The sequence below is a fragment of the Platalea leucorodia genome (genome assembly GCF_965183815.1).
Source record: "Platalea leucorodia genome assembly, chromosome: 4".
NCBI classification, from domain to species: Eukaryota; Metazoa; Chordata; class Aves; order Pelecaniformes; family Threskiornithidae; genus Platalea; species Platalea leucorodia.
In genome coordinates, this window is record NC_138826.1 from 65,630,682 (window position 1) to 65,646,174 (window position 15,493).

Genomic DNA, 15,493 nt, shown 5'->3' on the forward strand with positions numbered 1-15,493 from the left:
TTCGGGTATCTGTATTGTTAGTGCACTGTATGAAGCAGAAAGAAAAACGGATTTTCAGATACAGAGCCAGTTTGTAATCAGAACAAACTGTGAAAAGTAATTGGTAACAGAGTGAACACAGGTTGTCAAGGCAGGCATCCCGCAGTACATCAGTCAGGATCCATCCCGTTCTGTAACATGCAGGGCATGCAGGCAAAGACCCAGAATAAATGTGTAGTATTTTGTATACCGCCTACTCAGGAAACTAAGAGGAGCTCTCAGACATCTACCCTATAGCATGACCAAGGGCTATAGTCACTTCCCAGGCTCACTTCCAGCCTCCTCTACAAGTGCAATTACGAGAGTCAGGTTGGTACCTAAAGTAGTGCAGATCAGAACAGATTCAGACTCTTTGTAACTTTTTAAGATGCCTGGGTATTTAGCTATGTGCCAACACAGTTTTTATAAATGTTTTATTTTCATTTCATAGGTAAAGTCTACAAATATCCAGTTTACGACGAATTTGACTTCAGTGAACGGCCGTTGTTTACTCAGCCTCTAGTCAACACATTTGCCGTAGCTGGTTACAACGCTACTTTGAACTGCAGTGTTCGGGGCAACCCCAAGGTACAGCATAGCTCATAACAGTATCAGTTAAAACACAAGAAGAGTTTAACTTGACAATAAAAATTGTAATACCATTTTTACTATTTGTCTCACTCACAAGCCAGGCTGAGGGCAAAAAGATTGGTGTGGGCTCTAAAGAATACAAAAAAAGACCTACTTACCTGTGTTACAGGCATTGTAATAGATACCAAATGCACAGATAACTCAGTGAAAGGATAGAACCTCAGGAAAAGGCTGGGCTATACTGAAACCGGCACTGACAACAGCTGTACAATTAATATATCAGTAAAGTTGTTACTAAAATAAAGCCATGATTATCCTATAAAAAGCTAATTATGCTTTAAGAAAGCGCATTGCAGGAATACTCCAGGGACCAGATTGGTTCTCAGACCCACCGTGCAATGCATCTTCTAGTTTCTTTTGAGTTGTGTCTTTTTGTGATCTGTTTTCTGCTGTGAAAAACTGAACTGACCTAGTAAAATGAGAACTCGAGTGTTTAAGAACATGTGTGCCATTCACTCTTCACCTTCACAGTTTCTGGCTCTTCTGTGTGCACCAGTGTGAAAAAACATGCTTTTCTTATTGACTTAGAGTAATTGGATGTCAAAAGCTATTGCTCAGACATTTGCTATCATTACACAGCACCGCTTATATTGATAACAGGCTTATACTTATGACTTTAATTATGTGATAGGAGCTGCACTGAAAAAAACATACTTAAAACCAGATGCATGATGCAGCCCGTGTTTATGTTTAAGAATTACAGTTTCCTTTCTATCACTATTTTATCTATTTTGTATTATTTCTGGATTACTCAACTTCAACAGAACACCACAAAAAGTGATAAAATATTTAAGTTCATAGGTTTGTGCATGTGGGTTTTCTTCTGTTTTTACCACAGCCTAAAATAACCTGGCTGAAAAACAAAGTCGTCATAATGAATGACCCAAGGTACCGAATGTTCAGCAACCAAGGTGTCTGCACCTTGGAGATCCGCAAACCCAGTCCCTATGATGGAGGTACTTACACCTGCCGAGCAGTCAATGCACTTGGAGAGGCAGAAGTTGATTGCAAACTGGAAGTAAAAGGTAAGGGGTTTAAATCATTGCAAAAGCCCTGTTTGTCTGAACACTGTCTACGCAGGAGTCAGAAGTATGCAAGGCAAATGCAAAAGGGAGTTCAAACAACTCTTTTAACTTTCCCAGATGAAAACAATAGCTTGGTTAGGACCAAATAAACTATACTGGTTGTTTTGTTTTCTTTTTGAGGACCAACATGCTGTGCTTATGCTATACTGTCTTTTTTCCCCCTCACGCCTATTCACATATTCAGTGATTGTAAGGACTTTTTCCACAAGTGACAAAATGGCAGACTGTACCTCTTAGAGCTATGCCACTTACCTGACAAACTCTAGTAAGACTCAGCCATAGAGCTCTTTGAGAAAACATTCAAAAAAATCAGCTTGGATAAGAGACAGATCTCTGAAGGAAATGGCAAGGGAAGAAGGGGAGAAGGAAGAAAGATTAGTTCAAGGCAGTCTTTGTCTGACTTAAAATTATGTATTAAACAAATGAAACATTTGCTTCAAAGGAAAACTTCTTAATGTAGTTTGTTAGCAAAATGATGTAGCAAAAAACAGTATTGTTCCCAAGGACACATGCTAGTTGATATAATTGCTGTATTTGCTTTAAGAACAAAGTAATCAAAACCACGAATTTTGCAAATATAGGGAAAGAGGATGAAGTAGGTTAGCCTTCTACAACTGAAGACATATCTTTATTTTTGTTACTGGATACATTTTATGAATTCCAGGTAGTTTAGCATTGACTGGGATATCATGAACGGCAATAGGATTTTGATTGGACTACTAATGAATAATCTCAGGACCATATTTTTCAGAAAACTACTTCCTAGAAAAAGACAGGGTCATATTTAGGTGGACTAACTCCCACCAAAGGCTTTTGCTTTAACTGTGGAATAAGCTAAGTATTTCTGAAAAAATTAATTATTTGAGGTTATAAATAAGGAAAGCTACCTAAAGCCAGCTGATAGGAAATGTCTGACTCAGGAATTTAGGCTCACTGAATATGGCCCTAATTATATTATTTCCATCATGCTAGTCTATAATGAAAACCATTATATTTAATATCCTTATGGGTTGTATTATGTTTATTTTGGATTTCAATTTCCATTTTCTGTATTTTCTGATGTATCTTGTCCCACAGCTCAAATCTGCTAGCAAGAAGCCATTGTGATACGTGTTTAGTCTATGAACTTGAACATTTAACTAATGTAATGAAAATATGCATAATATGTTTCTTAATTTTCATGATTTATTTTTAAGATACTGTGTTTAAAAGGTGACGTCCTCATCCTGGATGTATGATTGTTTTCCTTAATCACAGCAAACTCTCCATTTCACAGTGTAGCAGAAGACCTCATCACCTGAGAAGGCTGCTTCATCTATTTTTTTATACTGAAAGGCCAAGTTTGTTTGCCATTAATTTATAATTAAACTTCCTAAGTCCCCAAGCCCTCAAGTTCTTATGCACGTTTACACTCAGCTGTAACTTTTCAGTCTTCAGCACTTTGCTTGCAGTACAACCAAATACTACACTTCAAAGACAAGAAGTTGTTTATTTCTGTCCTTTGTTTTACAAAAAAAAATTTTTACATATAATGTGCAGAATACTATGAAACATTTTTAAGATAAGAAATAATTTAACTAATATCTCTCCGTTTTAGGAAGTCCAAACTCCAGATGTTGCCATGCATTACTATTATTCTTCAGGAATTCCCTTTCCAGCTGTTGTGACATATAGATGCTTCTGTTGATCTTGGAACTTTTTTTCACTGACTATCAGGATGAATTAGTTTGGTGGTTTTGAAGCATAATACGAACACCATGTCTTCATTCAGGCTCTCTGTTAATATGCAACAGCTTCCAAGAAATTGTTCACCAGCAGTGGAAGCTGCTCTGTGTTAGAGTTTTTAAGAGAGAAGTGTGGAGAGATTTTTGCCTTTGATCAATACTGATGGGGAGTTTAACTTCTTACATTTACGGACATTTATGGACTGGTATCTGAAATAGGCTGGGAATGCTTAGATCCTTTTCCGGTCAATCAGAAGTAATGTCTCTAGGAAAAAATCTCCAGTTCTGTTCATTAAAGTGGTTACTAGGTACAGCTAGTCCCTGATGACTTTTGCTGACTTTATTTTATTTTATTTTATTTTGCTGACTTTATTTTATTTAACTTTAATAGGTCCAGCATTCTGAGTAGTGTTCTGAAATGGACAGCACATGATATACTATGTTCACAGGCTCCCAGGCCTGTCCCATTCACCGCTGATTCTTTCCATAATGGCTGCATTAAGGATTAAAACAAAAAAATTATATCTGGCAACATGGCAGCAAACATTTAGGGTAGACAACAGTCAGAGCAGTGAAGCACTAGAGCAGATTTCCTACAGAGGTCGTAGAGCCTTTGGTACCAAGAGCCTTTAAGAACAGCTTAGAAGAATGGCAGCAGTACAACTTGTTAGGATTATGATAGGCACTAAATGACATCTCAAGATTGCTTCCAGCTCTGTGAGTCTGAGATTTTGACTCAGTTCTTAACATTGCCAACACACCCTAGCACCTCAGTCAGATTCAAGTATCGCCCCCGTCATTCATCCCACGGGAAACCTTGGATAGATGCATGGGCTTTGCATCATGTCCTGAGGGTTGTATTAATCATCCTATCAGCTGGCTGCAGCACGTCCTACAGTCTCAATTCCTCTGGCACCTTATCTTGGGGTTGCAGTTGAACTTACATTTGCTGCAGCGAGAATGAGACTGTAAGAATTACTTCCCTTAGACAACATTTAGTTCATCCTTTCCCACTTTTAAACAAAACTTCCCACACTCACTGACTGCAAAAGGCTTGTAGCATAGACACTTCTAGACTCAAAATGCCTTTTTTCTTCTCAAAGAAAGTGGTATTTACTTTAAAAGATCATCTGAAAAAGACTGAATACTATGCCATAGACTTCTTGCTCAGAGCAGTACTTTAGTTTTGCATCACACCTGGAAGAAGATCCAAAAAACGCAGGCTGTTAGGATCCCACCTGTGCCATGGTTTGTTTCTTTCTTCTTAGCTATGTGATGGGCTGCTTCATTAACCTAAATACCACCTCCCCTAGTTAATGGTTGGTTTCTGAACCCAATCTCCTATCAACCATCACCTGGTGCAGTCCCACTCCCTCCCATCAAGCTTGGTATTGTGGTCCTCTCCCAGCGGTTTGGGCTGTGAGTGGTCACCCTTGCTGAGATTCCTCTCTACACCCTGGCAGGTTTAGCCATTACTTTAGACTCCTTTTTGAAGACTGCTTAGACTAGCAATTTGTAGGGTTTAGACACAGGGCAGCTGTTGTAAGGGTTCAGTGCTGATGCTCTTAACATGACTGGCAGTTCAGCTGATGAATTCAAAGGGAATAGGATTAAGGGAATACAGCAGCTGTAGCTTGGCAAACCAGGGTACGCTCAGGGTTTGCTATATGATACAGACAAACGCAAATGAGTATTAAACAGCCGGAGCATAAAAGCATAATTACATCTTATTTCAGTCTTCTATTGGCTTATGTGTTGAATTATCATTCTCTTAAGTTTCCCAGCCTGTTTGTTCATTTAGGAGGGCTCTTTGGATGACCGCTCATCACACTGACGCAGAGCAAAGAGTTATGGATTTCTGACTCACTGGAAATGGATTGCAGCGTGTGTCTGTGTGTGTGTGTGTGTGTTTTCATACGTATGCCTTTAAACTGGTTCAGCTTTACTCCAGCAAGTAACAATCAAGGTCTGGATTTGTAAAATGGTGAGACAGAGTTGAATGTTGCCTAAAAAAGACCAACAGGCTCAAAGCTATGCTACCTATCTGGTGAATGTACTAGCTACAGTGCTATTCTTACAGATCTTTGGATAGTAAGTTATGCTAAAGAGCTCTATGCCATGTAACAGTATATATTGCAGTAAGTGAATTTTCCTTATGTTGACTAGAATTTATTTTATCCATCTATTTCTGAGGTGTTGGAGATCTGAAATTTATCATGCATATATATAAGTCCAGTCCTAGGAATGTCATGGAACTACTCACAGAACAGTCTAGGATTTCTGATTTTGCATAGTATTTTAACAACTGAGTAGCTACGAATACTCTGGGTATGAATACTGTCAATATACTACAATTTTTCTACTTTTTTAGCCATTCACTTACAGTATTTTAGTGCCAAATTAAAACCCCTAGTTGTTACTAAATTTCACGGTCATTTCTTGAAAAATAATTAATGATAATTATGAGCACAATAATAAAAATAATAAATTCTTATTCTGTCTTCAAAAAAAAGGGGGGGTTGCATTTACTGATGTTATTTCAGATAGACAGTACTTCATTCTTGTGTTTTCAGTTTTGCTGATTGAACTTAAAGATGGCAGTTATATGAGCTGCTCAGTACAACTGCATGTACAATGGCTTTTTTTGTAAATATAAACGTGCTGAAAAAAGTCATGTAATATATCTTAGACAAAAGAATATCTCTACCTCATATATCTTGAAAGATGATGCATACACAGAATCTAATTATATATATTATATATGGAAAATTCAAACTACAAATCTTTTAAGTTTGAGGTGGATCCCTAACTATGGCTGTAAATCTCTCATTACAAGCAGTAAGGAACTGATTCCTTATTAACTTCACTGAGGTCACTGAAAAGATTCAGATAAAGCACCGTGCTGCTTTTATCACGAAACAAATGTTTTTGGAGAATGTTTATCTTAAGATCGAAATCAAGGCTGTTGAACACTCTTAACAGGTTGATGATAGCAAAGATGCTGTATAAGAAACAGTAAAAAATAAGGTGTTAAGACCAATTGGGAAGAATTTCAAATGTGAATAAATACCACTATAAATATTCTAATTCTGCAGTGATATATCATGGAGTAATTAACCCAGGAGAACCATTCTTCTTGGCGGGGAATAATCAGGTTTATAATAAGCATACTCCTCTGGACATTCCATTTCATTCCCTTCCTCTCTTTCCACATGAAACGCATTTTCTGCATGCAAAGTGTGTATTTATTTGCTTTTTTAGATTAAACTAGCTAGTGTCTCATGGCATACAATGTCTATGTCACATGAGCAAAGAAGGCCAAATTAATCAAGAATATGGGTATTTAACATCTGAGTTAAAAAGGTTTTAGACATATTTCTGCTATGCCACTGGGCATAGAACTACCTGTACCTATAAAGAATTTATTTAATCATTGTGACTGCCTTTGACCAGACCACTTAGACATTTCCAGGAGATAGATAGAAATTTGAACAGCTCTCGGTTAGCTTTTAGAATTATTGAAAGAACAGAAGTACCATGAAGTCATTTACTGTGCTAAAAAGGCATTCTTTATTACAGAATTATAGTCTTTGGTTAAAAGTTAGTGTGGAGAGTGATAATCTATGCCTGAGTTTGCACTACAGAATCTAAGGATGAAATCTTGATCCAACTGAAACCAGCGAAAATTTTTTACTTACAAGCCTATAATTTTACTTCATTTCCTCTGGAGCTTATTTTAAATTCAGGTTCAGTGGGGTTCAGAGAATTTGGTTCTTTCTATAGAAATGTGTTTGCTTGTAATCTTGCCCAAATCCAGAATACTGGCAGTGCAGTTTTAAAATGTCAGAGATGCCCAGAAACGAGTCTCCAGTATATTACGCATCCAAATTTACTATTTTAAACCTAAAACACATTAAGAAATTAGGCTAGATAATGTTTCTGTAGTATTTGAAGTATTAAGGTATTTATCTTAAATGGCTACAATAGGCACAAAGTTGGGTGCTTTTATATATATACATATATAAATACATATATATGGATGTTTTATAGAGACAAACTGTTTAATTAAAGGTAAGGGCTCCTATAGATTAAATAGCATGCTTTAAGTAATGCAAATGTGGATATGTGACAAAGTACATACTTTAGTGCACAGGTATGTTATTAGTCTGTGCTTGATTATTTTGCCTTACAGAGTTTCAACATATATATATATATATGCTTCGGTGTTATGTGTGTGCTTTTTTTCCCTGGTGGAAAATACTATATATATATATGTGCTAGCTTCCTTGAAGCTACATTTGGAAACTTTTATCATAAATGTCAGTTGTGTAATTTGGTTCCAATCTATCCTTTAGACTAATTACAGGAGTTACAGTTACTTGTACATATTAATATAGCTTTTACATATTAATGAAAATTTTGAAGTGGAACTGGATCCCTACCTTTTACTCTTCATGTGCTTCTATTCCTACATATTTTACATGACTAAGGATTAAAACATTATGTTGACATAATTGTAAGCATAATTTCGCTCAACATTTTCTCTCTACTTCTGTGTTTGCGATTAAATTGTTACTTCTCTTTCTCTCTCTCCCTTAGTTACACAGTAAGGATTTTTGAATGTATATTGTCATCTAAGGTAAGCTTTCATATGGTTCCTGCATATGAAGCTTATGTCTGTTTACACGTCATACAATGTCTGCCTAGTATGGCATGATTTTCATTATTTCACTTAATGAAAATGTTTTTTAAAATGAGTAGCATGATAGTTTTAATGCATGTAAATCCAGATTTTTATAATAATTGCTTGTTCCGGTAATTCCTCTTAGTAGTACATCCCACTACCTTCTAATAGTGCATGTTTCAGTGGAATTTAACAGTGCATGAGTTAGCACGATTAATTAGCATGAATAAATTGCAAGTAATAAAAGACCATTTTGCATTTACAGTCAGTTATTTTCATATAGGAATATACTTCTACATAAATAAAATATTTATTCCACGGTTAATTTCATTTAAAAATGAATGATGCGTATCACAACTTGCACTACATGAGTTGAAAAGAATGCCATAAAGCATGCGGTTTTTTGTCTGTATTGTGCATCTATCTAAGGTCGGGAGCAAAGAGTTCTGCAACAAAGACGGTGTTAAATGAGACAGCGCAGTCTCATAATCACTAGTAACTAATAGCACCTTAATTGGATAATCCTTGTTAATAAAGGTTATAAAATCCTAAAATCTGTACTCAAGATAAATGCTATATATAAGTATCAGCTCAGTTGCATTTAGCTGAAGCATTCAGAGACAGTGATATCTTCATCCTGGCAATGTACTTTTGCTTTAAAGCTTTTGGTGCGTTCCAGAAAAGGCTCAGAAGGTAAGTGCAGTCATTAGCGGGTGGTTTTGCGACTTGCAGAACAGCATACTCCTGCAGACTTGGTAGAGGAATAGTAACAGTACCTAGCTTTCTTACTACAAATGCCCTCGCCTTGAGAAAGGGCAGACTCTCATGTTTTTAGCAAAATATTTATCTTTTTCCCACTGTTCCTTCCAAATGTCATTTGATTTCAAGGAAATTAACACAAATACCCATCTGTTTAGTTTCCACGACATTTTTTTCAATGGCATGAAATTTCACTCCTAATTTGGATTATTTGTATTAAATTACTACTTCTACATCAGTGGGATCTGGGGTAACCTGGCTGGTGTGTCAGACACTACATACATGTTTTTCTGGGCACTGAAATAAATACTTTGTCTTACATTGCTAAAATTATCAAATGTTCTTCAAAAATCTTTTGCCTTGTCCCTTTTTGCAGAACACCAAAGAAAATATTGAGTGCTTCCAATGGCTTTCTTATAAGCCTAGGTTTCTATTACAGCAGTGATTTAAAATAGGTTTGGTTCAGTTTTTTACTGACGGTAGCTAAGCTATGTTCATAAAGCTATGTTCATCCCAGCTGTTATTTTCAAGCAACATGGTAAATATTTTGCTAAATACTTATAAACCATTCTAAGCCACAACACTAGAATAATTTGAATGCCTCTGCATGTTTTCCACAACTCATCCTAGTCAGGTGTTTTCTACACTGTTCCCTCTGGGCCGACTTCCATCTCTGACTATACTCCACCCAGCCTGATGGAAATCCAGGAGGGTTGTTTGAGGTGAAGCTTATCCTAGACTATTGCATGGGGTGAGATAAATGACTGAATATATGACATCCTAGAAATGAAATTCACCCTGTGCAAGAGGACAGGGAAGTTCTGTATAGTACAGAGATTAAATAATGGTTAATTCTTGTGCTGCGCTTTTGAACAGGGATGAATTTTATCCCATCTCAAAATGAAGTATGGAATATGGACTGACTAAATCTTTGTCACACCAGAAAATAAAGGTACAAAGCTCTTGCTCCAGGGACCTTCAGCCTGAAGACTGTCTTCTTCCTTGTTTGTAGGTGGGCTTTCGTTCTTCAGACTATTGATGGATGGAGTGCCTCCGCATATCATTGATTCATATATGCGTGAAGTGCAGGCAGACAAAACTGAGGGGAAGTGAGAGTCCGTCCACAGCGTTTCCTCCCACTGCGCTGGAAATTGGTAGCAGAATTACAGCATTTTAGTTCTTGCGATGACAGAACAAACGTGTGGTTGGGGGTTTTATTTTCTTTTTTTCTTTTTTTCTTTTTTTCTTTTTTTTTTCCCTTTTTTTTGTTTCTTATTTGTTGTTTTGTTTTCCCTACCTGCTCTTACTGAAAAGAAAGAATACGCATGGATTGCTTTGGGGTTGAAATGAAATGAACTGAAGACAACACACGTTTTATAATGTTCAGCTTTATTTTCTGTTTGATATTGTGTTCTGTTTTTTAATGAGGAAAGAGGAGAAGCTGTGTAATAAATACGAAGAGGCAGAGTTTGTACTCGGTGGTACAAAGCATATCTTTCTCAGACTGAAAGCACATGGATTAGCCAGTAGCTATGCAATAAGACCCTTGGAATACATACGTCTTTGATAATGTGTCTTACTCATCTGAGAATTGTTTAACGGAATACTGTTTTACTATAACGTAATTAATACATATGTACTTAATGATCATTTAAGCTGAACATATCTTCCTTTAGAAGTTTTGATTTCCTAAATCCAACCCATCAGTCTCTCAACTGAACTGAAATTGTTTTATTTAATGTACAATAAATATGAAGTGTTTAAGATCTATCAAGTTCTTGTTTACTATTTTTTTTAGCTTTTTTCTTTCTCATCTTACCATATTTCTTATTTAATTTCCACATACTGTAAAGCAGAAACTTGAACCCACCACACCAAGTGGAAAACAGTATCAGCAGCCACCTAACCCAATAGGCTTACACTTAGATACATGACACAGAATGTGAGGGAAGATAAATGCTACGGATACAGGCAATTTTGTATCTATATGCTTTCAGTATTTTAAATATTATAAATGCCAACCATGACAGCTTTCATCATTCTGGATCCGCCCCCCTTCCTCAGCAATTCGTGGAGCTCTTGTAGGTATCGTAGCAGAAAGGGGACTTGGACCCGATCACCAGTGAGTTTACCACGTAAGGCAAAAATGCCTCAGATAAGGTAAAATGGCTACATTACTTTTCCAACTCTAGTGTCATTAACCTCCAAGTATTTCAGGAGTGGGGGTGATTGTCTGTAAGTCTCCAGCAAACTCTGAAGCATGTGAGATACAAGGTCACACAGAATTTGGCCAGGCTGTCGATTCCCTATTGCCCTGTCCTTTATTTACCGGTTCTCACTCTGGCTGTATAGATAGGGTAGGTTATTTGTTTACTGACTAATGATTGATCTTCAATTATGGTTTATAAAGATGAAGGTCTACTTAGACCAGTAGTACGTTACAAGATGGTTATTTGACATCAGCACATTTTCAAACATCCAGCAGTCACTAATTATGCAATAATAAAAAAACATGTTACTATGAACCACCACTGCTGAACTGGTGGTTTTTTCACTTGAATTACCACTTCTTTCACCTTGGGGATCTGAATGCATTTTCTCACTTAATGTTCTGTAAATCTGACTCGCTCCGAGGTCCTTTTTCTTCCTTCTTCCTGTCTTTGTGATTTCTTCTGTGCTGCCATCTGTGCAAGGAAGCAATTCTCCATTCCCAGTGATCCTGGACACCCCTCCACCTGCATTTCACCCTGCTCCTGCCAAAATCAGTTCTCCCCTACACGTTCATTCACACCTACACATGAAAGCAGGCAACACATCTACTAAGAATTCCATAAAGGATTAATAATTTCTCTTCATTATATATCTCATCAGTGAACTGGGTCTTCTTTCATCTATTTTGAAGCACAGGTGGCTGTGGGAGAGGGTGAGTTTGAATATACGCCATGCAGGTTTAAGCATTTAAGCACACGGCCCTCATTTAAAATAATATCAGTCTGTTGAGATATATTATAGTCAGCACCAAAAGCTATAGTTATTTTGAGTTTGTGCTTTTCAGTAAGCCAAAAAGCATGTGCGCAGCCACCTGCACTTTGTATGCAATGATGTTTACAGCTTCAGGCTTATGTATCTATCTATCTGCCTCCTCAGTCTTAATACACCATACATAATAACCTGGAAGCCAGCATAAATCTCAGCATCTGTAGGCTCTCTGCCGATGGAACTAGCTTCTCTAATTTCTACCAGACGCCAGCAGGGTTAAAAGACAAGCTGAACTAAGCTACTTTTCACTGTGTGAACGGTAAGCGTTATATTCAGATGCCCTGAATTCCCCCCCAGTTGCGTTGCCCCACATTTGCCATTGGCTGTCCCTCGGGCTCGAGATGCACCACGCCAATAGGAAGTCCTGGGTACCGGGCCGTGGGTGGAATTTAGATGAGTGGGCATTAGTGTGCTATAAATTCATACTCTCACTAACTATGCTGACCAGCCAAGCCTCTGGATTAAAAATTAATTGATAATGACTTTGAGAGGAATAATAGGATGGAGTGGGATAGGAAAGGCATTTCTAGTAGACCTAAAACAGGCTGCAGAACCTTAAATAGAGAATAACAAAAGATAAAGTTTTGATTTATGATGATTCACCTAATGGGATTCTCCAGGGATGGTGGCTGTTAGATGAAATAAAGTGACCAAAACCACAGAGCTAAGAAAATGCTAATGAAATCTGCAATTAATACCAGCTTGGGAGAATAAAGACGTACCAAAGATAACAAAAGCTACAGGCAAAGAAACCTACAGAGAGTAGAGAAGCAGAATATCATGCTGTAGAAGATATGGCTCAATGCTCCCAAGAAGAAATTTCTCCAAAGTAGGCTCACATGGAATTCCCAGGAAATTAGTGAACCTGAAAGAGACCATGTACACTCTTCATCAACTAGTACATGCTGAGGTTACAGCTCAGTAGCACCTTTAATAAGGATTTTCTTTTCTGCCCACTTTCATGTATCTGGTAGGAATTTAGCATTTTTGAAAGCTCCGCCTTGGTGTTCAGTTTGACTTACACAGGTTAAAGAAAGTTATTATTTGGAGTAAGAAGGCAGACCCAAACATGTATACACACACAGATACACACACAGAGAAAGAAGAATCAAAGTTAAATAAAAAAAATGTTTTATTTTTAAGGAAGCCAGAAGAAAATATTTTGTCTTCTCCTGGCTTGCTCTGTTTGGCCATGGAGCAGCATTTGGTATATAAATGTTACTGTTGTATAAATATGGATCCATTCTCAAATTGCTGTATGTGGAGCTTGATGTGGGCATTGTAGCTACCCATTTGCATTGAAAGATCATGGCCAGTGTCAGCCCATTTTTCCTTCACTGAAAACAATCTCACAAATACAGAACGGGGAGGAGAAAAAACACGTGCAAATCTTTTAAAGAATGCTTAAATAGGGATATGCTGTTTATAAGGAGGTCTTTACTGAGAGTCAGAAATCTAAAAAAATATTCCTTTAAAAAAAAGTGTTTCAAACTTCCTGCACTTCCTTTTAGGAAAGAAAAAAAAAGTATAATATTGCTACCTTTTACAGAGCATTGTGAAGGGAGATTTACTTTATGAATGTCTTTTGTTGCATTTTGGATTCTGGAGCAAAAGGCGTTCTATTTTAAGCACAGTGTACTTACTGTCACTTGATTTTCATGGCCTGCTTTCCTGACTGACAAGTAAAGCTGCTGCTTTGCTGAAGCAGAGAGCACTTGGAAGCAAAAGCGTATCCTGAATACTGAGGAAGTGCTGGAAGTCTAAACACACTGGACTTTAAATTCTATGTTCTCTTGTTCTGTGCTTTGTTGGTGAATACATTTTAAATTAAAACAAATCCTTCCCCAAGCTCAGTGATAAATTCGGTAGGGAATCTGTTTCTCCCTCTACTCATTTGGCCCTCACGTTTTACAGCACTTACTTTCTCCTCCATTTATTTTCCTAGTTTGTTTTCTCTTCTTGTCCTCTTGATATCACAGAGCTTGAGCAAACTCTCCATAAATACCAATATCATTATGTTCATCAACCATAGTGATGCACGGGGTATTAAAAGAAACAGTGGTTTACCTTTTTCCAAACCCAGTGATTCCAGTGGACTGGGGATTTGGCTGGTTCTGAATATAATTGTCAGATTTCCCTCTTGCCATTCTCTAGTTGGCCATTATTGAATCTTGCTTTATTATGTTATGTATTACCCCCTCCTTTGCTGGCTGTTTCTCTCTTCTTTGTTTTGGCCCTTAATCCCAATTGCCGTATCATACTGTATTTACTGATCTGTAAATGAAATCAGCAGATGAATGACATAGCACTTGGGACACACATACCACGTCAAGGCATTTCGAAACCACTCTTTTGCATACGTCACTCATTTTCAACCCTAGCAGTAGAGAAAGCTACTTAAAAACATATTAACTTTATCAGACAAAGGGAATCAACTCAATATGAGTAACAGGAAACTGCCCTGTCCAGGAAATTCTGTCTGGCCAGAAAGCTGCAGCCGCCGGCCCACAATGGAGTAACTTAAAAAAAGATTCCTGATTCTAAGAAGGCGTCATTTGGGTATACAATACTTATTAGAGACGGTATTTTATACTTCAATACAGCTACACAGCGCTCATCTTTCCTTGGCCGCATTCAGAAAACACATACCTTCCGAGAGTCAGGGCTACACCTAAATCCCTCACATAACCAATTCAAATAATTTGAAGTGCCGCAATTTCTGAAAGGCGCATTTGTTTCTGTAAGCAGGTCAGGGAGGCAAAGGCAGTCCTGCGTAACACAGCCTTCAGGTGCCCCACAACATGTCAAGACCGCCACACCCCGGGCAGCGGGTCTCTTCCCTCGGCTGACACAGTGGGGATCACCTCCCTGCAGCCGTGGCTGCGGTGGCCTGCTGGCTGCAGGGAGCCCGCTGGCCACCCAAGCCCTGCCTTTATGCCTTGCTGCAGCATCAAGCCTCGCCAGCCACCTGCTGCACACCCCACTGCCGCCATCAGCTGCACTGCAAAACGTGCAAAACGAAGATCAGATGAAAAAGGAAAATCACAGGGGAGAGGGGGAGTCAACCCCCCTGCCCGCACCCAGCAGAGGCGAGAGGCGGGAGCTCGGGCCCCCGCACCGGCCGCGACCGCCCGCGGGCCTGGGGAAATGGCGGCAGGCGGGCGGCAGGCGGGCCGGGCCCTCCCGGGGCGCACCCCCTGCCGCCGGGGGGATCCCCATCCCCTCAGGGCGAGGCGCGGCTGCCGGAGCCGCCACGGCCAGGGCAGCGCGCCCAGAAACGCGGCCCCCGCTGCGGGGGAAGCAGGGAGGGAGCCGCGCACTCGGTGTGAAGGAACCAACGGCGGGCCGGGGGCGAGGGCGTAGCCGCCGCGGGGGTGGCGGCTCCCGTCCAGCAGGGCCGCCGCTGGGCGTCGGCCTCTTCCGCCTCCCGCCCCTGCGCCGCTGCCCTCGGCTCAGCCCGGCCCCGAGCGGCGGCGGCGGCCTGACCCCGCTCCCGCCCGGTGCGCGGCGAGCGGCGGCCCCCGCGGCGGCGG

At 39.2% G+C, this 15,493-nt stretch overlaps 1 protein-coding gene across 1 annotated transcript in view; it reads left to right on the plus strand.

The window, feature by feature from the left end:
- The window catches only part of MYBPC1 (myosin binding protein C1), a gene marked incomplete at both ends in the record, with an annotated part of 74,941 nt that extends 68,136 nt beyond the window's left edge, over window positions 1-6,805 (plus strand). Inside the window, 4 exons of the mRNA XM_082310200.1 lie at window positions 470-606; window positions 1,508-1,694; window positions 6,574-6,632; window positions 6,740-6,805. Of these exons, the coding sequence (XP_082166326.1) occupies window positions 470-606; window positions 1,508-1,694; window positions 6,574-6,632; window positions 6,740-6,805 (449 nt within the window). The remainder of the gene's footprint in view (window positions 1-469; window positions 607-1,507; window positions 1,695-6,573; window positions 6,633-6,739) is intronic.
- Window positions 6,806-15,493: the final 8,688 nt, after the last annotated feature.